The sequence below is a fragment of the Cavia porcellus genome, unplaced genomic scaffold (assembly GCF_034190915.1).
Source record: "Cavia porcellus strain 051 isolate PalLab524CR breed Dunkin Hartley unplaced genomic scaffold, mCavPor4.1 scaffold_5, whole genome shotgun sequence".
In the NCBI taxonomy this organism is placed as follows: domain Eukaryota; kingdom Metazoa; phylum Chordata; class Mammalia; order Rodentia; family Caviidae; genus Cavia; species Cavia porcellus.
In genome coordinates this window covers 92,844,173-92,865,737 of record NW_026947488.1, presented here as the reverse complement: position 1 = coordinate 92,865,737, position 21,565 = coordinate 92,844,173, and the positions used below count along the sequence as shown (strand labels likewise).

The window sequence follows — 21,565 nt, the reverse complement described above, 5'->3', positions numbered from 1 at the left end:
GCACTGTGTTAAAACATTCCAATACACTAGTAAATCTGGAGACTAAAATTAGATCTCAAGTTACTTATCCTGAAACTATTTCAAGTAAACATGTAGAAAAGATAAGAGTGTTTCCTGGTTGATAGCTGATACTAAGACTTGATTCATTGTGACAAAATCAATGTTTTAAGTTTTCTCAATGCCATATCTAAGCTCGGTACTAAGAAATTATTCTATACAGTTTATTATATCTTGACTTTCCCTCACTTAACATGCCAAATCAGTGGGGCAAATATCCAGAAGTAAAAATCAGAGAAAATTATTTTGTCCTGCATTCATTAAAAGTGGCTCTTGCACTGGGAATCTAGCTCAGCAGCTTAAGCACCTGCCTGACAAGTGCGAGGTCATGAGTTCAATCCCCAGTCCCGTCCCCCCCCCCAAAAAAAAAAAAAACATAGATCTTGCACTCTCATGGGTTTTACCTCTGGGAACTGCTAGATTCTGATGATGGAGACCCAAAAAAGACCCTCCTTAGTTTCTGGCATGGGGTGGGAAAGCAACCATCTTGAAGTATGCCCAGAGCTTTATCTATAGTAAAAAGCATATCTTCCAGAGAAGAACCTCTCCTGGAGTAATGGCATCTGCTTGACTCAGCCATCCACAGCCCTCCTGTCTCACCTGGGGTGAGTTAGGGGGAGAGGATGAGTGCTTGGGAACACCGTGAGTCTCTCAGCACAGCAGCAGAAGCCTACTTAAAAACTCAGGTAATCATAACATGGATTGCTTCCCCTCTCAACATCTTATAGCCATCCCATCATACCAGCTGGACTTCATACAGTAACAGCAGAATAAACCGTGAGTGCAGATACTTAAATTTATAATGAAGTCCAAAACAAGAGACAAAAACAAAGGCACTAAAAGAATTTGAAGGCCTTGCACCTACAGGTACACAAAAACTAAACACAGACCAAATCCTGGTCATATATGCATAAAACCTCACACTAAAGGCCTATTTATTTTACTCCCTTAATAAATCAGATTTACCACCTCATATCTGGCCCTCAACTGAAAGTTACAAAATAATAAAATATACATTCTGAACAAAGCAAACATCAAAACCAACTCAGATTGTCAGGCTTTGGAATTACCAGACAGAAATTATATGACTAATAATACTGGAATTATCAGTCAGAACTGCCCACCCAGTGCACCTCATCATGAGAAATAAAAGGATATAGTGGGAGCCACTAAATTTTTACTTAGTTTGTAAATTAATTGTGAAAAAGAATGTCTTCCACTTTTTTTCAAGGCAAACACAAAAGAATTTACAAAGCTAGAAGTGCCAACATTGATTAAAAGGGACAGTTCAGACTTGAATGATTTGGAAAGGGAACGAAAGAGAAGAAGCTAAGAGTTTAAAGGAATATGCTGACTGATACAGCTTTAATCATGGCCTGCCCTCTAGGAAGAAGGTGCTCATGGAAGCAGTGCCTTTGCCTAAGGAAGAATGATACCGTATTTTTGTGGTCTAGGCCTGTGGATAGGTAGGTCTCTCCAAGTTGAATAATGTGTAAACTCTCCTTAGTCTAATGAACTTTTTTTTAAAAAGCACGTTTTAGTAAAAATAACCTGGCTCTCAATTTGTCTTAAAAAAAATCATCTTTGGTTGGTAAACGTAGTTAAATTTTCTTTGTTTTTGTACTAAGGATCAAACTTGCAATCTTGCACTTGCCAGGCAGGAGGTTATGCCACTGAGCTAAATCCCCAGCAGTTAAAATATTTCTATGCCTGTCTCAGAATTAAGCAATTTTGTTCCTTTGCTTTTTTGGTGCTACTGGAAAGGCCCAAAAGTAGAATGACCATTGGTTTGCCTCAAACAGAAGTACAGATGTCCTACATGGAAAGTAAAGTACACCCACCCCGGTAAAAGCTAAACTTTCCCATTTAGTTCATTTATGACATTATACACTTGGAAACCTGCGTTCTGTTCAGTTTTGTGTTTTGTTTTGTTTTCTTTTGTTTCATTTCAATCAGAGAATGACAACTGAAACATAATTGCACATAATCTCAAAAAATTCTACCTCCCTAATTCAACTCAAAAGGGACACTGACCATTAAAGTGGAATGCCACCAGCAGTAGTACCTAGTGCAATCTGATTTTATGAGAGCCATGAACTTTTTTTTTTTCCGTGAACTTCTTTTGTTGTTTCCCCTAGCATTTTTTATATACATAGGCAGTGGCTTTTTATGATTCTTTCATTAAATGCTTATGTGTATTAAGCTATAGATAGCAGTTTCCAAAACTGCTTTCAATTTCTCAAAAACTTAAATACAAATTTAAAAAATCAAATAAAAATTTACCATAGGATCCACTAATTCCACTCCTAAGTATATTCCCAGGAGAAGTGAAAACATGTCCATGTAAAAACACACACACTCATGCCAGGGCTCCCCTGCCCAGTTAGCAAGTGGAATGGGAATCTATAAAATGTGAACACCCTGTACAGGTTTCTGCCGTTTCTCTGTGCAGAAAGAAAATGCTTTAAACAGACCATAGCATCTGAGAAAAGGCCTTTTTTGGGCCCCTCCCAGAGGAGGGGCTCCTCTGGGAACACTCGGAGGGGCAGCCTCCTGCCAACCTTTGGACAGCTGAGCTGGAACCTGGGCCCTGGTTACTCAGTCCACAGTGTTCCTCTGCGCCAGATCGACGCACCTCCTGTGCATATTCTATTAGATGTACTCACGGCTGCATCCCAGCAGACTGAGACAAAGCGAGGACGCAAGAAAGGATGTCTTAATTGATGATCTCAATTATAAAATGAAATAATTGGAAGAATTTTGTGCATGCCTGAAAACTAAGGGATAAAAGATTAAGTATGGGGGAAAATACATATGAATATTTATAATGGCATTATTTATAATAGCCAAAAAGTGGAACATAATCAAATGTCTATTTATTGAGTAGCCATGCAATGGAATATTATTCAACCATAAAATCATGGGGCTGAGGATTTAGCTTGGTGGCAAAAGCACCTGCCTGTCAAGCACAAGATCCTGAGTGCAATGCCCAGTACCAAAAATGAGACAGAGAGAGAGAGAGACATGCTACAATATGGATGATTGTTAAACATTTCTAAGTAAAGAAGCCAGGCCCAGAAGACCACATGTTGTGCAGCTGTATTTAGATGAAAGGTCAAGAAGTAACTACAGTGGCTGTGAGGCTTCATATTTGATGATGAAAATATTCTGGAATTATTGGTGACAGTTGGACAATTGTGAATGTAGGAAAATCCACTGAATTTTATACATTAAGTTGGGTTTTACAACATGTGAATTTCCATTTAACAAAAAAGACCAAAAAACCACTTACTTCTAAGTTATAGCTGGAAAGCAGGTTGATACAGCATCTTAAAACAGGCCCACAGAGCTCTTAGAAAAGCTGCATTAAAAACTGTTCATTGTTGCACTGTTTTTCAGTAACTAACATCAAGTTGAAATTAAATCCAAGAAAAGTAGAAAACTGAGGGATGAAATATAATAAAATAGCTAACATTTATGTAATGCTTTACATTTTACAAAGTAATTTTGTGTACATGAAAAGTATCACTCTTCATTGGGCGTGGTAGTGCATGCCTGTAATCCTAGGACTCCAGAGGCTGAGGCAGAAGGATCCTCCCAAGTTCAAGGCCAGCCTGTACTACATAGTGAGTTCAAGGTCAGCCTGAACCACAAAGAGTGTTCCTGACTGGAAAAGAAAAAGCTCCATTGTTATAATTACCTCTCTAATCCATGCAGTTGGTGATATTGTTGCCCTAATATGACAGAGGAGGAAACATTCTAACATTCAGTCATGTTTTTCTGTTACTGTATCCTCTTGCATCTGGGTTTGTGTCTCTCATCTCTGTGTCAGAGGCATACACCATGCATTCAGTAAATATCTAAATCAATGGATACACAAATACATTAAGGTTCAAACAGGTCAAGGGACTTCCTAATGATCAAGCAGAGCAGTGTTATAATACAAGTGGTTGGCACTCCAAAGTCTGTTTTCTGTGATATTGCATCACTGTTCTATGTTCCCTCCACATTTGTTCAAGCCTCAGTATTTAAGCTAGGGCTATGTTTTTTTCAAAGGCCATTTAGATGTCTTCACCAGTAATCACTGACCCAGCATCTTGTAGGACCTTAGGAAAAACTAAAGTAAACACATGTAGAAATTATACCTGTTACTCGCTACAAAACCAAGAGTTTAGTACATCAGACATCTTGTAACATGCCAGCCACTGTGATATGCCCTGAGAATAATAGCATCTAGGCACCTCTTTCAGTGGAGCTACTTTCACTCAATAGGCAGTCCTACCAACATATTTCATCACTTTATACTTCTAGTTCTCTAGAAGCTAAATTCAGGTAATACAAATTACTCCAAAAAAAATAACAAAATCAATAGATGTCACCATTGTTTGTTATAAGTCACACATCAACTCACAGCAGAAGAGGTCAATTATTGTTCAAGGAAGTTTTAACATAAGTAATTACAATCCTAACTTCTGAAAATCTATGGATTTAGCATTTTTGTGTACAGCCTCACCAATGCCTCATATACTGCTCACTTAGGATTTTTAGCATCTTTCTGGAGTGAACTCTAAACCATCCAGTAACACCACGAACTTTTAAAAGGTGCTGATCATCTCTTCATGGATTTGCCTTCTTTGAGGACAGCTTCTTTGTTGTTCTTAAACTGATCACTGTATAACCTGCTTATAAACCAGCAGGTTATTATTAACAGCTTTTAGATTTGTAATTTTATCCCAGAATAATTAGGATATTCCTGTCTTAAATAGGATGTCTGATTTATGGCAGATACTTACTATCTATAGAATAAAAGCAAAGCAATCAGATATAAACAGTAAGAGGTTGGGATACTCCCACTTACATCAGAAACTAGATTTTCCCAAAGTTCAAGTTAAATCATGTTCCTTAATTATATAAGTCAATGAAAGATTTACGATGAGGTAAACCATTTTTTGGTATGCAAGTAACCATTCATTTGAAATCAATGAATTTTTAAAAAGAAAAATCAGAGAATAAAAAGCTGTATGAGTTAGCAAATGTTTCAATGTCAAGTGACTAGAGGCTAAAAGGTCTCATCAAACTTTTAAATTAAATGCCAGTGTCTCAGACAAAGCTAGCTTTTCACAAATCTATTTTGTCTTCTTTTGTTTTCTCCCCACTACTGATTTCTAGAATCTCATTGTAATATGATACCATATGTTGATAAAGTTGTGCCTGTTGACAACAGATAGCCTTCTGGCAGTTACGTCCTGTGTTTTATATATAGAAGTTTGCAGTCTCCCTCAACTGACTAATCATGTGATTAATAAGTTTCAGTATTAAAAATCATTACTTTTTGGGTTTGTTTTGGTTTTAGAGTTTGTGGTACTAGAGATTAAATCCAGGTGCTTATGCCTGATAAGCATGCACTCTGCCACTAAGCCATATCCTCAGTTACTATTATTATTATTATTATTTTGCAGTAGAGTCTTGCTAAATTGCCCAGACTGGCCTCAAACTTATGGTCCTACCTCAGCCTCCTACAGTAACTGGGGTTATTAGTGTACACACCCCCATATCCAAATAAAAATCACTATTATAAGACATTTTATCACGTGCTTTCTTGGCCACTGTTTTAGTTTAGTTGATTTTTTTTTTAATTAGTGGTCACTGGTGTACTACTCAAATTATACTAGTATTAACAATTATGATATTCTGTGTTACCCAAAAGGTTTAGGACATTGAGTGCTCATATCATATATGTTGATAAGAAGTCACTAAAATCACTTTAGATTTTTAGATAGATTCTCACAGAATTAGAATACATACATGCAGCATCTAACAGGTTTTTTTCTCTTAAGTTTCTTTATCAAAAGAAACATGAAACACTTTAAAATCATTGTAAAATATCAAAGCATTGTACTTACAGAGTATACCTTTAACACTCATTGAATTGCTAGACTTTTTACTGGCTAGAATATCTCATTTGATGTACATTTACAATGAGCCTCATCACATTAACAAATTATTACCCAGGTTGGCACTTAAGAACACGAGAACACGATAATTACCATAGCCAAGGAATATTTCAACACATATATCAGAAATCTACCTGTTAGCAGTTAAAACAGACTAGCAACGAATGAAAGCAAATAGTTTTTAATTTTATCTCTTATCAAAAAGACTTGTTGAACCATTGATTTTAGTAGAATCCTTTTATTCTGACTCTGGTACGAGAAAACAAATGCACAAGTACAGGAAGTCAGTCTCCTAGCCTGATCCAGGTATTTCCCAGGAGCAAGACAGATGGGTCACCCAGGGAGCCAAAGGTACAGTGATTAAGAGAGAATCTACCCCTTACTCTTGAAAGGCGTGAGGCAGATGTGACCATGTAATGAAAACATGATTCCTCTAGGCAGCTAGAAAATAGAAGCACACCATCAAAGAGGTGCACACCCATTAGCAAGAGGAAGCACTACTGGCCAAATCATTTGTAAGTCCCCATGTAAGAAAATATATTTAACACGAAACTATCTGGGAATACACTATTTCTCTTTCAAAGCCTTCTCTTTGTTTTTCTTCACCTTTATTGTTCATGTGATTTATCCAGCATGCCATTCTCAGGATTACAGATTCTCCTCACAAAGAAACACGTCTCTGACCAATGGTTTATTATAGAAAAAATGTAATTTTGCAGTCATACTATGTGGTATAAAAACATATTTCTGTTAACATCCCTCTGCTATCAGTAAGAATAGTCCTGAAATTTTCACACTGCCAGACATAAGTCTTGTAACCATCTGAAATCAGCTGGCCAATCTGAGCCTCTTCTAATGTAGGTCAAGAACTAGTCCCTGCCCAGATTCTGTCTTTTTCATAATCTCATTCTGCAGAGCTGAATCATTGGGTTAAAAACTTCCTCAGCACATTGATGCCCTTCAGCCATCCAGAGGATTAATCAGCCCCATCCCCCAGAAGGATTGCTTTAGTAGCCCATTCTTTGGGTACAGAATAGGAAAATCATAAAGCCTAAGATACGTAATGAGCTCAAACACAACAACAATGAATAATAGCCCAGCAGTCCAGATTTGCAAAAATCAGCAAATGACATGTTCATTGGAATCTTTGACTGGGCATAAAATATAACAGATTCTCAGATCACATCCTAGGACCCTAGAAATACTACAGAGTCAAATAATAAAAGAAATAAATGGTTAGCATTGGAAAAGTTTGTGTCATAATTTGAAATCCTTTTTATAGAGCAGTAAGGCAACTATAAATAGCACTTTTTTGATTGGAGACAAGATCTCAGGTGATAAGGGGAGTGGGATTTGGAACTAGGCTGATGAATTCCCAACTCCACCACATAACAGCTGTGTGTTTTTAATCAAAGTATTTAACCTCAATTTCCTGATGTTAAAGATATAATAATAGTACCTACCCTCATGCAATTATTATTAAGCAGTATTGAAATTATGTACAAAAAATACTTGCCATGAGTTTTGATATATCATAAGCATTCAGCACCTTTATTTGTCTTTAATTTTGTCTAATTTTTAAACTTCATCCTCTGGTGTTCTCTACCTCCATTTGATTAGTATCAATATTAACTTGTTTCATAGTTGTTGGTTGAAGATTAACAAATACTTCCTGTGACAGTTTTCTTTTTCAAAGTTACACAAATATTGGCAGTTTAAATGTATCCTTTTATTTCATTTTTATAGAGGTACTACTTTGCCTGAAGATGGGGCAGTACCAGAGAAGTTGTAGTTAATATGGTTAAATAAGAATCTCTTAGCTGGAGGGCCGGGGATATAGCTCAGTGGCACAGCACCTGCCTAGTAAGTGTGAATTCATGAGTTTGATCCCTGGTACAAAAAAAAAATCTTGCCAGGCATGATGGTACATACCCATAATCCCAGCACTCAGAAGGCTGAGACAGAAGGATAGCTGTGGGCTTTCAGCCAGCCTCAACTACACGGTGAGTTCAAAGTCAGCCTGAACTACGTAGTGAGACACTCTCAAAAAGAGAAAAAGTCAAAATGAAAATTCCTTGTGGTTTAAAACCTTGCAGGGAAAAGAGTTCAATGCTCTTTTAACCAAGAAACACCTCACATATTTTCACCTATCAAGAAAGATACATTTCAGTATGAATAGAGAAAACAAAGTATCACTCAACCATAAAAAGGAATGCATTAAGACCTGCTAAAATTTATATTTTTAAAATATCATGCTAAGTGAAAGAAGCCAGGTAGCGATGGTTGTATGTTGTATTATTTGTTTTGTGTGATGTGGTCAAAATAGTCTGGAGTGCTAAAAGCAGGTTAAGTATTATCTGGGAAAGAGGACTAAGGAGTGATTACTTAGGGTGTCACAGGGTTTGCTAATGGGGTGATGAAAAGTTTAGAGCAGAGAGTTGGTGGTTACAGAGCATTGAGTAAATAAGGGCTATCAGTTTGACACTTTTTAAAGTGGTTGCTTCTATGAGTTCTACCTCAATTTAAAGAAAAAAGAATAGACTAAGGGATGTTGCATTGATGTAACACAGATGTTCACTATTCTTTATAACAATGAAAGATGAGGAATTTCTTAACCAGCAAAAGTAGAGGATTCGTTATAAATTAAGACGATCTTATGTAGACAAGAAAAAAAAAAATATATATATATATCTTGTTTGCTGTCACTGCAGCAAACTGCTTCACAAAGCAGGGTTTTCAGTGCCTTTTAGCAATCTCAAAATAGTTCACCTTGACTTTATTCCATAAAGTGTGGAGATTCCAGGTTACTTCAAACAGACTTTTAAGGCCACCACCATTTGCAGTCTCCACCAGATGGTTCTCTTCTAGCACAGTCTGTTCTTGGCTTATTCACAGGTGGGTCACAGATCCATCCCTTCCAGCGTGAGGGTCTTTTGTGGTTAGGAGATAATGCTCAAGCTCTTTCAAAAGCTGAGATTGGTGATCCGATGCCCTTGCCAGTCTCTTTCAGAATCTGCTAATGTTAGAAGCGCATCAGAAATCGACTATTTACTAATCTCCCCTGTAGTGGCAGATTGTCTTTTTTTTTTTTAATTTTATTTTGAAAGTAGTAAAAATGCAACAGCACAAGACAGAACAAAGCCAATTGAGACAATGCAGTGAAATTGGTACAGGATTTCACAGTAGGATACTGGGATAGTAGTAATATGTACTATGGTATATCTCTTTAACTTCACAATAGTCGTCCAGTCAATTAGGTATAACAAAATCAAACTAAATAGAACGTTATAAAACCAACTGAGAATACTGAATAGAGTAAAAGAAACATAACAAAACAGTGAAAACAACCTATGCCTTTGAACAGAAGATAGAAGGAAATCCCCCATATTTGCTATACTGCACATGGTCATCCTCCCAAGAGATGCTGAGACATGTATCCCCAGTAGCTATGGGGGAAGGGGGCGGGCGGGAGAAGGGTGCTTGATTTTCAGCCCACGTGGCAGTAGACTTACAAGTAATGGTTCCTCTCCTGGCCCTCGCCATGGCGCTTACCAAGAGAGCGGGTGAATAAGCTGCCTGAGTCCCACCATGGCCAGATCTCTGGAGTTCTGGGTCTCCTCCTGGCCCTCGCCGCAGGCACTTACCAAGAGGGCAGGTGAATAAGCTACCTCGCAGATTGTCTTTGAATGCAGTAAATTTGTCTGTCAACTTGGACATAGTTGTCATTCTTCCCTGAAGTTACAAATGAAATTAATTGATCAAGTGGAGTCACACAGGTAAATAAGTTTTATGGCTCACTCTGTGTCAGTGAAATATGCTGCCAGTGGTACAATATGGAAAAAGTTGGATGTAAATGGTTAAATAATGGGTGGGCTACTCACAGACTAAAATAAGTGACAGAGTCCAACTTATAGCCTGTCACCAGTTGCAGCTGTACAATTGAACTCCATTAACAAACTTGCCACTGTAAAACCTTACACCAGATGTAGCTTATCACTTGCTACTCACTGACAAGGTTTTAATATAATTTAGCAAGCAACTGCTTTGTTTCGGTCTCTGTACAATCAGACCTCTATAATGTTAATCTATATTTTCAGTCTCTCCCCAGTGCTAGCGTCACTGCCTCAGCCCCAGCTGAGAGTATCAGAGAGTGAATTCTGATACAGCCTAGATCCCTTGTGTGTACTGCTCACACTAGAGTTCACACTGTGAGAATCTAGTGGTGCTGCTGATCTGACAGGAGGTCGGGTAGGGGGAGCAGCTGTAAATACAGATGAAGCTCAGTCACTTGCCCACCATGTGCTTCCTGCTGTTCTGGGCGTAGACAGAAACCAATCCATGGCTAGCTCAGGGGTTGGAACGCCTATGTTATAATCAGTTACCTTTTATTATAATCAGTTACCTTTGATCTTGGTTGATGGAGTTTCAGCATTTCGGTAACTCTCATGAAATAATAGTGAAAATAATACTAAACTTGTTAGTATTTAATATGTGTTAAAGTGTTTATCTGGCATACAAGTGCCTTGATGGAAAAAGTATGTAATGAAGTATTTCAAAATAAAATAATGAAACAATCTCTTCATTTTTAGATGGCTTTCCTTAATAGTTTTAGGTTTTTATTGTATATGCAGCTTTAATTTGAAATTTATGTTCTACAATCTGTTTAACACAATTGAAAAAAGTTTTGAAACTGATTCTTCAGTAAGATAAGTATAGGGAAATAGTTTACAGGCATACTTTAATGTCTATTAAGTCATTCTTTGCTAACAGTATGAAATCAATATATGTTTAATTTTTAATTCTTTTTATGTTAAATAAAGACACTTGGCATGTATTGAATATGTGATACTTCAGACACTTCTGGTTTAAGCATTATCATTCAGTCAGCACAACTTTAGGAATAGACTTTTATAGTCCATGATACTTATTAAATTATTTTACGATTTCATATACATTGCTCAATCTTTTTAACACCTGTCTCTGAATTCATGTTGCTTTTTATTATTACATCTTGCAACTTTCAACTTAAGAATGATATATATACCTTTAAGCAATGTCCTATTTCTGGGTAACATTAGTGATGTGTAACAGTCCCCATCAATATTAAAATTTTTATATATTGTTGTAGTCAGGAGTTGGCAAGGAAAACAATTACATACAGGACATAGACTTTATAATACTATTTTATGATGGCCACCCAGAGTTAAATTCAAGAAAGTTCAGGAAATCTTCTCAATGCTAAAGACCTAGAAAATCCAGCCTAGAGCCTGGATCCCACAGCAATGTCCTGCATGAGTCCAGCTGAAAACCTGGAGCCCACCATAGCGCCTCCCTCGAGGCCAACTGGAGATCCAGAGTCCCCAAAAATGACTCATGCAAGTCTGTTCTGTGGATCTGTATTGAGAAGTCCCAAAGATCAGTGGTGGAAGCTAAAAAGTCTATTCCCATGGGGTGAAGGGTCCATGCTAGTAGGCTGAGGGTTCTACACTGGAGCCAAGAAATGACACTCAAAATAAGGACCAGGGCTCCCGTGAAAAGTACCACAGCCATCCTCAGCAACAGTGAGGTCCCGAGCTCCTCCAACAATGAGAACAGTCAAGTACGTGTTGGGAAATCAGCGTGACAAGCTTCTGGAGGTTAAACAGCACACATCTTCCCCTCCAGAGCCAGAAAGCAATGCTCAATGTAAGGTACAGAGTCCCCCAAAGTGAACGCAGTCATTCTCAGCGACAAGGTCCCAAGTTCCTCCGACGATAATGACTGAATTCAAATCGGGGAAGCCAGCACGACAAGCTCCTCAAGGAGAAACAACAGTAGCTCCAGACAGCAACACTTAGGAGAACCCACAGTGCCCCACTCTTCCTCTCCACATCTCTTTCTATACTGGCAACTTTCCTCAGGTGGGCTATTTATACTCAGCACATGCTGGCTGAGTTCAGCTGGTGTTAGGCTGACTGCCAGTTTTTAATCCATAATATATATTAACATTGAGAGTTAAATGTTCAGTATAAGCATGTAGAACACCTAGCAAATACACATACCTTGAAAGGGAATCATAGTATGGAGAGATTGAATTTCAGAATGAGAGTACAAAGACCTCATGAATCTCACTCATCCCCATCCCTTCAAAAAAAAAAGAGAGGGAAAAAAAAAAAGCTCTCATCTGTCATTTCACTACTCTGGAAATTAACCAGAGCCACAGAAGGTAGAGTGTTTTGTTATCTACCCAAGATTATATTTGTCATATAATCTACACTACTGACTTTGTAAGACAGCAGAGCCAAATGCAGCTCATCCCTTGCCACTCTCTGGAAATTTGAGGCTATTCCCATCCTGCTTCCCTTCTTCATTAGACTAGTAACGTTGCCATGGAAAGCTAGCAACTTAATAGACAATAGCCAGGACTGAACTCCTTGGAGCTCCAGTGCAGTCTCCATCCCTGTAGCTTTGTCAGTATTTTGTATGACTAGTATCTCCTGGGAAAAGTCTCCAGTCTCCGGCCTCCGGTCTCCGGTCTCAGGTCTCAGGATATTAACAATTTGATTTGACTCAGAGTCCAGCTTCAGGAGGGAGCCGGGGGGACCATCCCTTGGCATTACCAAAAACAGCAGCAGTCTGCTGAAAGGAATCAAGAGCTATTGATTCCTATTGTTCAGCTATTAAAAGGAAATCCTAGAAAATTGATAACTATAGGCAACTTTAAAAAGCATATTCCTAGAGATCTGGAAAGCTGAAAAAGACCTAGAAAAGAAAAATATAACGTGAAAATAACTCAGCTGTCTTCCTGCCTGAGGTTGAGGTCCTGCTTAAGCAGGAAATGAGAGCTAAAGCTATTCTATAAACTGTCTGAACTTTCAAAGTGTATTTTCACACACCAGTCCCCTGACAAAGAGTAGAAGACACAGAGACAAGATACTTAAGGAACTCATAACACCTATTGGCCACTAAATTATATGGTGTCCCTCCAGGAAGCTAAACTTGGGGGAGGGGGGATCTTTTAAGATGTAAATAAAAAAGAATATAGAGGCAGCCACTCAGGGAATATAGAATCTAGGCAGTTAATCTACAGAGTCACTAACAACAACAACAAAACAAAAAGAGTGGTGCAGGGAGGGAGGGTGCAATGTTTGTCATATAATCTAAAAAGTCCATTTACAGGACTCGGAGAGGGCTGGGGATTTAGCTCAGCAGCATAAGCGCCTGCCTGGCAAGTGCAAGGTTGTGAGTTTGATCCTCTGTACTGGAAAAAATTTAAAAAAAAAAAAAAAAAAAAAAAAAAAAAAAAAAAAAGACTTGGAGAAAAACAGGAAAACAAGCCACACAACATTACCAAAAGAGAGAGAGAGAGAGAGAGAAAAGCAACAAAAAAATGTGCCTGAACGAACAAGGTGTCAAACTTTCTGGAGACTATGACTCTCTGTATTCTATATTCAAGACCCAAAGGAAACCAAGGAAATGCATGAATGTATGAGAACTGTGTCTCATTAAAAAGAGAATACCAGCATGTAGAAGTAATTTTTCTGAAAGCAAGTAAAGGGCTGGAGGAATAGTTCAGTGATACAGCAGTTTTCTAGCATGCATAAGGCCCTTGGGTTCAGTGCTCAGCACCAGCTCCCCACCAAAAAAAAAACCCTGGATTTGGTGGAAAGTAAAGTCATTGAAATTTTAAAGTTCAGTGTAATGCTTAGCAAACACACCTGCAAACTTGAATGTACACTGAGTGGAAACTGCATTCTGAGTCATAGGAAAACATGAAAGTTAGTCTCGAAGACTGCGGAGGCACCATCAAGCATTCCTACGTCTTCCTAAGAGGAGTCATACGATGAAAAAGGAAAAAGAGAAAGAAGGAATAGCTGGGAAAATAAATCGTTACCGTCATGGCTCTTCACACAGCCCACCCTGCGTCTGCTTTTATTTTTGCTCTTTTTCTCTTTTCCTCTTTTGTTTGGGCCAAGTTTGCTTTGCAGAGCCAGTTTCTCCCTTACCCATTCACCCTTCACTTTTCAAATAAACTTTTGGCACTGTTAAAAAAAACAAAGTTGGAACAGCCCAAAACTTTATGACAGATATTTTAATGTACACATTCGAACAGAAAGTCCCAAGTAGGATACTTGGAGAACCACACTCGAACACATCCATAGTTAAACTGCCAGATGATAACCAGAATCATGAAAGCACAGGCAAAGAGAAGCAACCACTGTGTATGTGGAGCCCTTAAGATGATCAGCTGATGGCGCCTCAGAAACCGGAGGCTGGAGGCAGAGGGTGCTACTCTCAGAGTTCTGCCAGGAAAAGTGTCCACCAGGAGGTCTGTATCCCACAGAGCTATCGTCTTTCGAAAATGAACTGTCATAGACATTTGAGATAAACAGAAACATGATTCTTTACCAGCAGATCTCTGAAAACTGTGGGGTGGCTTCAGGTTCATTCCACATTTTTAAACTTGAAGAACATTTCTGTTACCTGAATTTTTAACACTTTTTGATAGGACAATGTTTTCAAAAATGTTTTTCGTTTTGCTTTGTTTATTCTAGCTGGACAACTGAGCCAGTCAGCACACTTAGCCCTCCAGCTGCCGTATAACGTACTTGGTTTAGGTCGAAGTGCAAATTTTCTTGACCATCTTTACGTTGGTATCCCGCGTCCACCTGGAGAGAAAGTAAGTAAAAACTTAGTCTATAGTTAGTCTGTTTTAATAATCACTGTTTAATTCAATAATGACTCCAATTCTATTTGAATTCAAGTAATTTAAATATTTGTTCTTCCCTTTAAGGAATAAAATTTGATTGATTGTGATCCAAGCTTATGCAGAGCATATCATAATTTGAAAACATTGCATGCTTTTTCCATTTCTTCTCCCATAAACCTGAAGATTTAACCTTGTTTCTTGCTTTTTCTTAATATTTTTATCACCTAATACATGTATTTTGCTAACATGTGTATATTATACCTAAGAAGTATAATAATACACTCAGTTTGTCTGTCCATCTCCCCTCAGCTTGAACCTTAACTCCTGGCATCTGCATATAGCACTTTGAACAGCACCTGCTGTATAAGTGCATAGTAAATATAGAGTCTTTTCCTGAAAAGATTCGAAATTTTTTCAACAGATGTTACAGAACATCTGTTTTGGACTATATATGTTAATCTAACTTAATCCATACCTAAGATTTCAACAGTTCAAAATAATTGAGATTGTTGCCTTATTTATTTAAAATAATTGTTTGCTTCTTAAATGTAATAGATGTTAAATATTCTTAATTCTTTTTTCAGTCTATAAGAAAACAAGAATGGACTGCAATCATTCCAAATTCCCAACTCATTGTCATTCCATACCCTCACAGTGTCCCTCGAAGGTAATCTCTTTTTTTGTTTAAACTAAATTTGGTAAAAGTACTATCAACTCTGAATCATAGAGAGTTACATTTTTTAAAACTCATTCCTAATATGTTCCCTTAAGTGCCATAATTTATTTGCCTACAGCAAATTTTAAATTGATAAACATACTTACACAAAAGGTCTCTGGCATTTTTAATAAAGAAAAAATTCGACCCTATTAGAAAAACAGCCAGTTAATTAATTAGAGACTTACACATGTTCTGCTTAAATGAATTGCTCTTCAGCTTACTAGTTATAAATTCTAAAATTTCAGGAGTGTGTGTGTGTGTGTGTGTGTGTGCTATCTGCAATTTAACCCAGAGCCATGAATATGCTGGGCAAGAATTCTACCACTGAGCTATAACTCCAGCCCTAGATTGCTGTATTTTTTAATAATCACTGATCTTTTAAGTAAGTTATTTGAGAAATGGTGTATTTAGAATCAAACAGACCCCGAGCTAGAAAAACTCAGCTCTACTGCTGACTTCTGTCTTTTCTTCTCCTGGTGGCTTGAGGTCTACATCTTAGGATGGGAGACAGAATGCCTCATAAGAGTAGGCATGAAGACATTTGACAGAGTGCCACACATACACTGTGAACGTATTCTTATTATCAGTGTGTGTGCCTTTCATGGTTACAGCATTTAACCCCTAATTTACCTTTCCACAGTTTTTATTACCTGATTGACTAGACTTTTTAAAGCAGGCAATGAAAGTATTCAGTAACATTTAAATTTGTTGGCCGGGGATTTAGCTCTGCGGCATAAGCACCTGCCTGGCAAGTGCAAGGTCCTGAGTTTGATCCCTGGTACAAAAAAAAAAAAAATTAAATTTGGTTAGAACAAATATTCTAGTCTGATATCTACAGGAGAAAATAAAAAGAAATGTGATTTGTCTAGGAATATGTAAGCAGGAGGTCTTGCTTCTTACATTTCTTCTCAAAATATAGCTTTTGTTGTTCTTTCCCTGCCTCCGCTGGGGATGCAGCCCAGGGCTCTTGCAGCCCAAGCATGCACTGCACCCCTCTTGATCCTGCTCTTCATCACATTCTTAGGTGGACGTGCTTGGTGTGTATTGGAACAACTCCTGCGCTCAGGCAGGGTCTCCCGTCTCTGGTCTAAGAGCTGCATTAAGCTCAGTTGCCATGGAAAAACTTGCTTCATGAACTTGGAGCCTGTCACAAATCGGGTCTTGGGGTCCTACTCGTGGACCATTGGCCAGCACACCACTTGATATATTTCACTATAGGTTTACAGGCTTTACTACCAAATTTGCTTAAGGAAAAGAAAAACCTTATTACACTGTTATACTTAAAATAAGATGGCATCAACAGAAACAGTATAGTTGTGATTCTTTTGGGTTGTGTCATTTTGTTTGGAGGTGGGGTCTCACCGTGGAGCTGACTGGTGAGACCTCTCAGAACTTGGGATTATAGCCTCACACTGTCGCGCCTGGCTCTGATTCAGACTTTTCTGAATGAGCCTATATGACACATTTGTGTTAGTTTTCTGTAGGTGAAATTGGTAACAAAAATAAATCTGACGAGGGTGGGAAACTTTCAAAGCATGGGACCATTATGTTGTGCAGTGTGACAACTCATGCTTAGCACTGTACACACAGAAGACTCTTAAGGAGCAGGAGGCCAAAAATAAAAAAACAGAGTACAGAAAGAATACACAAGACATGAGCATTGAGATTTTGGAAGCTGACATCTCTGTGTGTGGATCATCTATGGTCTTTCCAAAAGGGTCTGCAAGAGACGGCTCTGAACGACTGCCCCAAGCAGAAAACTGAGTACTGGCTTCTTGTCTGCCTTTTTTTTTTTTTAACCAAAATGCATATTTTTTAAATTCTTTTTCAAAAATCTATTTAAAAAGTAGAAATAGCTCCTCCCCCCCAAAAAAGAAAAACTCATGAATCAGGTGTTCTTTAAGGATAGCTAAAGTAGCTAAACACAACTAATTATAATTGTTTTCTTAAAGTTTATTTAGTCTTCTGAATTTCCAGAAAATCCTGCCATAGCTTTCTTCCAGTCTCATTATTTTCATGTTTCTCTTGCTTTTTTCTGAACAAATGTTGTTTTCAAATTTATGTACGTAATAAAAACCAAATTGATTTTAGTTTGAGTTGTATTTTGAGATTTATTGATTAGAGACTAACTTGAAGGTCAATAAGTTTTAATTATCTCAAAACAAATCAATAGTGATTTGCTTTTCATCAGAATGGTTTTACCTTTATTAAACAATGAAATGGAAATACATCTTTTTCTATTTCCAGAGAACAGAAATTTCCACATGTGTGACTACCTGCAGTGTTGGTGATAAAGACCTGCTTTCAGGCCTGCCGGGGCTGCAAGTGCTCTGTTACACCTGCTATTTTAAGAGGGAGGCCTAGTTCTAATGACCTTCCACTCGTGTTCTGCCATTAACAGTGAGGACCTAAGGGTCATTTTTAAGAGGTCTCAGTGTAAACGTCATTATAGTAATGTTAAACCCTCAGTATGAGCCAGAAATGGCGGGTTTTTCTCCACCCAGATACATGGTTGTTTTACTTGGTCATATATGTGTGTGGGCAAAGGTCAGAAAAAAATGACATAGCAGGATTATTGAAATTTATAACTACATAGCCTTGGAGTTTAAGATTTCAAGTTCAGCAAGTTGATCAAAATATTAAGCTGTCTTTGTCCAGAGTAGCCTTGATGAGTTTATATAATAATAATTTCAAAAGATCAAACTTGGAAAAAGAAAAACATCAAAATGCCTGAACATGAAGCATGGTGGCACACACCTATAATCCCAGCACACAGGAGACTGAGGCAGGAGGATCTACAAGTTCTAGGCCAGCCTGGGCTACATAGCAAGACCTTGTCTCCAAAGCAAACTAAAGGGTCTCATCAAGAACTCTCAGGGCCAGAGATTTAGCTCAGTGGCACAAGTGCCTGTCTTACAAGCATGTGGTTGTGAGTTCGATCCCCAGTACCAAAAAAAAAGAAGAAGAAAAATTCTCCCTCAGGGGCCTGGGGAGTGTGGCCCAGTGATAAAGTGCTCACCTATCCTGTGGAAGGCCCTGGGCCCTGGCCCAGCTCCACCAAGAAAAGTACGTTGAGCACTGAGAAACATATGGACTCTGAAGGTCACTGGGAGTCTTAACACTACTGAAATTGTTATTATTTTGTTCATGAGTGGAGAGGCGACTAATGATTTACTAAATGCAATATTTTGTGAAGCTAATCCCTTTTTGGTATCAGTTTAAGCTGCTCTTTAAATTAAAATTTATAATTTTAATTTTTGTTTTTATCTGCAGCTGGAGTGCCAAACTCTATCTCACACCAAGTAACATTGTTCTGCTCACTGCTATCGCACTCATTGGCGTCTGCGTATTCATCTTGGCCATCATTGGCATTCTGCATTGGCAGGAAAAGGTTTGTTGAATGCAGCAATAGCTTTGGTTAATTTATTATAGCACATCCCTCTTTAAAACAACACTGAAAGGCCAGTACTGTAACTTGAGGACCTAGCACTGGCCTAGAACAGGTACGGCCACAGGTTTGATTCTCAGTACCACCACAAAAGAGTATTAAATATCTAAGTGTAAGGTTCCCACAGTGCCCCTCCATAGAAAAGGCTTCTTTCTGCCTAGGAAGGAGATGAGGTTTTGATGGGAGGGGGTACTAAAGTTAACATCAGTTTCATCTTGGCTACTTTTTTAGCTTAGGAAAAGGTACATATTGGGCTGGGAATATAGCTCAGCAGTGCAGTGCCTGCCTGGCAAGTATAAGGTCCAGAGTTCAGTTCCTGGTACCAGGAAAAAAAAAAAGATGTACATGTTAATTGTTCAATAAATATTCATAGATTTGATGCTCAAAAGTAAAATCACACTTTTACATTATAAAACAGTAACAAAGTTACATATTCTGTTAATTTTAAAATTGCAGGTTTAGCCAAGCATGGTGACACATGCCTGTAATCCTAGCGCTTGGGAGGCTGAGGCAGGACGTTTACTGAAAGTTCAAGGCCAGCCTGGGCTACAAGTAAGTTCACCCAGGATGGCCTCGATCCTCCTGCCTCAGCCTCCCAAGTGCTGGGATTACAGGTATGTGCCACCACACCCGACTTTTCCTTCCTTCCTTTTTTTCTCTCTTTATTTCTGGAGACTGAAACTTGCTGAGTTGGTTAGGCTGGCCTTAAACTTTCCGTCTTCCTTCCCTAGCCCTGGATCTCTCTGAAGTGGCCTTCCTCATTGCCTGGTGTCACTGTTCTGTTTCTACCTAGATTACATACAGGCACCCCACAGTCCCTGTTCTGAGCTCTGCCTGTCCCCTGATCTGTTCATTCTTGCCTCAGTAAAGTTCTTTTCAGCCAACTCATTTTCATATTCCTGCTGCCACTGTTGCTCAGCCCCTTCCTGTCCCCTTTCGTAGACCTGTCCCACTGCTTTCAGATTACTCACTATTGAACTCAGCCTCTACTGTGCCACACTCCAGCTCCAAACCCCTACTGCCTAAAATACAGAAATCCCATAGCCAGACCTGCACGTTGCTATCACACAACTCCAGAATTTGATTACAAGCATGTGCCACCATGCCTGGCTCAACCTGCAGTTTTAAAATTAACAAAATGTGTGACTTTGTTACTGTTTTGTACTGTTTGAGCATCAACTCTATGAGTGATGCACTCCCAGGTTGGAGTGAACACCCTTTCTTCACGTTTCCCTAAGTACCACTTTTTCAACCTGTCCCATTCCTCTCTCTCAGAAGGAACATTTCTCACTTTGTATCCTGAAGGACAATGTGTTTCACTTTTTTTCTTCTTAGGTTTTAAGTTCCTGAAAAATAAACTATAAAATTCTTCTCTTTTTTTTCTATTTTTTTCTATTTTTTATCGGTACCAGGGATCGAACTCACAACTGCGTGCTTGCAAGGCAGGCGCTTACGCCGCTGAGCTAAATCCCCAGCCCCAAATAAGCTATAAAATTGAGGAATATTTTAATCCTTCAGAATAGCATTTACGGCCAGGGATTTAGCTCAGCAGCAAAAGTGGCTGCCTGGCAAGCATGAGGTCATGAGTTTGATACCAAAAAAATAAAAAGTTTTGCACCAAAATACCATATACAATACCTTGCTGAGAGCAGAGGTCAGTAAACATCTATTAAATTAATAGGCTGACAAAAATTAATATTCTTTAGGTTTCTTACATTGGTATTAAGTGTGGATGATGAGGCATATGACAAGTTAAGTAAAGAACCTCTGTCCTTGATGTTTAAAATCAGCTAGTAGGCCATTAATTATAAAGTAGCTTCTGTAAACTATAAACTGGATTATTGCATTCTAAACTCAGACCTACTGTCTGCTGATTCCTTAGGGCTTTTTAAAATTGATCATTTGTATTTCCACAGTGAGTCTTCTTAGCATTTTCTTATTGCTCCTAAGCTGTTCTAAACTTCTTTTCAGAAAGCAGATGATAGAGAAAAACGACAAGAAGCCCATCGGTTTCACTTTGATGCTATGTGACTTGGCTTTAATGTACCTGTTGGAACGAACATTCATGTGATTATTGGAAATAACCAAGTTCTGATTGATCAAAGAAAATAAGAGATTTTGGATATTATTTATAAATGATACGTCACTTGAAAATTATTGGGAAAGAATCAAATATGGTCTGACAGACTCAAGGTCCTTTTCTAAGCAGTTTGTAAATGATGATTTGGGTTCATTATCAGTCATCCTGTGCATTTTGTTCCTTTGTGGATATGCTGCATGCACTCTGGTGTCTGTGTATTTATAACCTTAATAGAGTAATGATGATGGAAAAGATGTGTAAATAAAACTATTTAAATGAGCAGGATTCTTTTGTTCCATTTGAATGGGTCTTGATTCTTATTCTCACTGTATAAATTATGTGTTAGCAGATGCATCACAGACACGGTCATCAAACCTGCACCTTCGTCACAGCAGTTCAGGGCCTTCTGGGGCACAGGGTGCAGAGATTGCACACTCTTGCTTGGTGTCCCAGCAAGATGAGCTGGTGGAGAGTTCCCCCGTGCACAGCGCACAGAGCCCCTGTTTCCATTCGGCTCTTGCTTATCCCCCGTGTGCTTCAGCGTCAGTGGTACAGTGGGGCTGAGGTATACCGGACTCAGGCAAGGGCTGTGAACATGACATAGGGTGACTGAAGTACT

At 38.5% G+C, this 21,565-nt stretch overlaps 1 protein-coding gene across 1 annotated transcript in view; it reads left to right on the top strand.

The window, feature by feature from the left end:
* The window catches only part of Itfg1 (integrin alpha FG-GAP repeat containing 1), a 225,653-nt gene extending 204,422 nt beyond the window's left edge, over positions 1–21,231 (top strand). Inside the window, exons 15-18 of the mRNA XM_063249304.1 lie at positions 14,546–14,670; positions 15,285–15,367; positions 18,692–18,809; positions 20,838–21,231. Coding sequence (XP_063105374.1) covers positions 14,546–14,670; positions 15,285–15,367; positions 18,692–18,809; positions 20,838–20,897 — 386 coding nt within the window. The 3' untranslated portion in view covers positions 20,898–21,231. The remainder of the gene's footprint in view (positions 1–14,545; positions 14,671–15,284; positions 15,368–18,691; positions 18,810–20,837) is intronic.
* The last annotated feature ends 334 nt before the right edge of the window (positions 21,232–21,565 follow it).